At 51.3% G+C, this 3,431-nt stretch overlaps 1 protein-coding gene across 1 annotated transcript; it reads left to right on the forward strand.

Moving 5' to 3' along the window:
* Window positions 1-1,604: 1,604 nt before the first annotated feature.
* Window positions 1,605-2,333, forward strand: LOC102421214 (histone H2B type 1-A-like). The gene has a single exon (XM_006082347.1). The coding sequence runs from the start codon at window positions 1,605-1,607 to the stop codon at window positions 2,331-2,333; it is 729 nt and encodes a 242-aa protein (XP_006082409.1).
* Window positions 2,334-3,431: the final 1,098 nt, after the last annotated feature.

Below are 3,431 nucleotides of genomic sequence, written 5' to 3' on the forward strand. Positions count from 1 at the left end.
GGTGGGACCCCGGGGTTTGGCACCCCCCTTCCGCCCTCATTCCGGGGCCTTCCGCAAGGGGGGACCCGGGGCTGGCGGTTGGGACCCAGGGTTTTGGGGCACCCCCTCCCGCCCTCATTGAGAGCTCCCCTTACCAGCATTCATCCAATCAGATATGGAGCATCAAGGGGCTCCGCCTACCAGCATTTCATCCAATCAGATATGGAGCATCAGGGGCTCCGCCTACCAGCATTTCATCCAATCAGATATGGAGATTGCCCCTGATGCTCCATATCTGATTGGATGAAATGCTGGTAGGCAGAGCCTATCACTATTTGATTGGGGAATGCAGCGGCAATAAAAAGGGCACCGTCCCCCTCAGCAGTCGCCATTGTACTTCTTCACAGGCTTGGGGGAAGCTGCTTTCAACATGGGCGACTCGTCCTCTGAAGATTCTGTTGAATTTGTCGGTATCTTGGCAGAGCCTTCCATTGAGGGTTCTCTGGAAGTCGGCGCCATGGCCGAGCCTTCCTCTCAAGATTCTGTGGAATTTGTCGGTACCTTGGTCGAGCCTGCCTCTGAGGGTTCACAGGATGTCGGCGCCATGGTCGAGCTTGCCTCTGAGGCTTCTGAAGAAGTCGACGCCATGGCCGAGCTTGTCTCTGAGGGTTCACAGGAAATCGGCGCCATGATCGAGCTTTCCTCTGAGGGTTCTGAAGTCGACGCCATTGCCGAGCTTGTCTCTGAGGGTTCACAGGATGTCGGCGCCATGATCGAGCTTTCCTCTGAGGGTTCTGAAGTCGGCGCCATGACCGAGCTTGTCTCTGAGGGTTCACAGGAAATCGGCGCCATGATCGAGCTTTCCTCTGAGGGTTCTGAAGTCGACGCCATTGCCGAGCTTGTCTCTGAGGGTTCACAGGAAATCGGCGCCATGATCGAGCTTTCCTTTGAGGGTTTTGAAGAAGATGTCGTCGCCATGGCCGAGCCTGCCTCTGAGGTTTCTGAAGAAGTTGGCGCCATGGCCGAGCCTGCCTCTGTGGTTTTTGAAGAAGGTGTCGTCGTCGCCATGGCCGAGCCTGCCTCTGTGGTTTCTGAAGAAGATGTCGTCGCCATGGCCGAGCCTGCCTCTGAGGTTTCTGAAGAAGTTGGCGCCATGGCCGAGCCTGCCTCTGTGGTTTTTGAAGAAGGTGTCGTCGTCGCCATGGCCGAGCCTGCCTCTGTGGTTTCTGAAGAAGATGTCGTCGACGCCATGGCCAAGCCTGCCTCTGTGGTTTCTGAAGAAGGTGTCGCCGTCGCCATGGCCGAGCCTGCCTCTGTGGTTTCTGAAGAAGGTGTCGCCGTCGCCATGGCCGAGCCTGCCTCTGTGGTTTCTGAAGAAGATGTCATCGACGCCATGGCCGAGCCTGCCTCTGTGGTTTCTGAAGAAGGTGTCGTCGTCGCCATGGCCGAGCCTGCCTCTGAGGTTTCTGAAGAAGGTGTCGTCGTCGCCATGGCCGAGCCTGCCTCTGAGGTTTCTGAAGAAGATGTCATAGTCGAGCTTTCCTCTGAGGGTTCTGGTTTCTGAAGAAGGTGTCGTCGTGGCCGAGCCTCCCTCTGTGGTTTCTGAAGAAGGTGTCGTCGTCGCCATGGCCGAGCCTGCCTCTGTGGTTTCTGAAGAAGGTGTCGTCGTCGCCATGGCCGAGCCTGCCTCTGAGGTTTCTGAAGAAGGTGTCGTCGTCGCCATGGCCGAGCCTGCCTCTGAGGTTTCTGAAGAAGATGTCATCGACGCCATGGCCGAGCCTGCCTCTGTGGTTTCTGAAGAAGGTGTCGTCGTCGCCATGGCCGAGCCTGCCTCTGTGGTTTCTGAAGAAGATGTCATCGACGCCATGGCCAAGCCTGCCTCTGTGGTTTCTGAAGAAGTTGGCGCCATAGTCGAGCTTTCCTCTGAGGGTTCTGAAGAAGTTGTCGTCGGCGCCATGGCCGAGCTTTCCTCTGAAAGTTCTGAGGAACTGCTGAGCACTAGCGAGCTCACTGAAGATCCGCCGGCCACCTCGGAGCCTAGAGGCCGCCGCCGCCGCCGCCGCCGCCGCCCCACCTACGACAGTTTTGCTGCCTATTTCCCCAAGGTTCTGCGTAAGGTTCATGCGGACCTGAGCCTGTCGCAGCGAGCCGTGAGCGTCCTGGATTCGTTAGTGAAGGACGTCTTTGAGCGCATCGGCGAGGAGGCCAAGCTCCTGGTCCGCTCCAACAACCGCGCCACCTTGACCTCCAGAGACATCCAGACAGCCGTGCGCCTGCTCCTGCCCCATCAACTCGGCAGGCATGCCTTGTCGCAGGGCACCAGGGCTGTCCTCCGGTACCAGCTACACAGATGAGCTGCCTTGGCACCACCTGAGCATCTGAACATCGCAACCCAAAGGCTCTTTTCAGAGCCACCTTACTTGTTACAAAAAGAAATGTACAGTAACTGAAAAAGTGGGATCTAATCCAGTATTTGGTCTTCTGGTATTCTGCCAACATTTAGGGCATTTTTACTGTGGACAAAATATTATCAACTCTATCCTCACACTTATATTGTATATATTTATTTCATGGGGAAAAAACATGAATTTTCTGTAACCCTGTTGCATTTATGGTTTTCCTAAATGGTCATTCCTGGTCGTTATTTTTCTAGGTTAGCCCTTTGGGGGATATTTTTCTTATGGTGACATTTACCTTTTGCAGTGCCATTCTCTCACAAGTGTATTGTGGAAGTTTCCAGAAGAAATTATATGCTCACCCTACCAAGAGAAGGCTTCCTCTGATCAAGACCATAATGCAGGCATCATGAGGGTTCCCTTGGTAGGGTGAGCATATAATTTCTTGTCCAAGTAATGCAATTTTATCTGTGGCAGCAGATAAAATGCAAAGGCCTATACTAGTATAAGAATTTATTTGTCTTCTCTTAGGCCAGATATAAGATTTTCAAATATCTGAAACAATGTTAATCTCCTATGTACTCTTAGAAAAGAAATATTTTTATATGTATTTGGAGTTTATGTTAACATGATGTAATGGTTTTTTATTGTGTTTTAAAATAAATTTATTAAACTTTTCATTCTAATATTTTCTATAGTAATGACGGGCAGATATAGCCCTCATAAAAGTTTTTTGGGTTCTTACTAATTTTTAGATATGTAAAATTGTCCTTAGACCAAAAATTGTTCTAGATAATAATTACAGGTTCTGCTTTCCAGGCATTTCTCTACCCCTGTTCCTGACCATTCCAACTCCAAAACACTTGATTGTACTCGGAATCCCCTCACAGTCAGCTTTCCAGTTTATTTATTCCTTACTCCCTCCTCAAGAAGAGGCTGGCTATTTCTCCCAGAAGGTCAAACCCCACTCTCATTCAGCGGAGCTGCGGGTTATTTCCTATTACATGTGTTAGAATGACAAAAGGACCTGATGTGTGAGGCTTCTTTGCCTCTCTG

This window comes from Myotis lucifugus, unplaced genomic scaffold (genome assembly GCF_000147115.1).
Source record: "Myotis lucifugus unplaced genomic scaffold, Myoluc2.0 scaffold_2, whole genome shotgun sequence".
NCBI lineage: Eukaryota > Metazoa > Chordata > Mammalia > Chiroptera > Vespertilionidae > Myotis > Myotis lucifugus.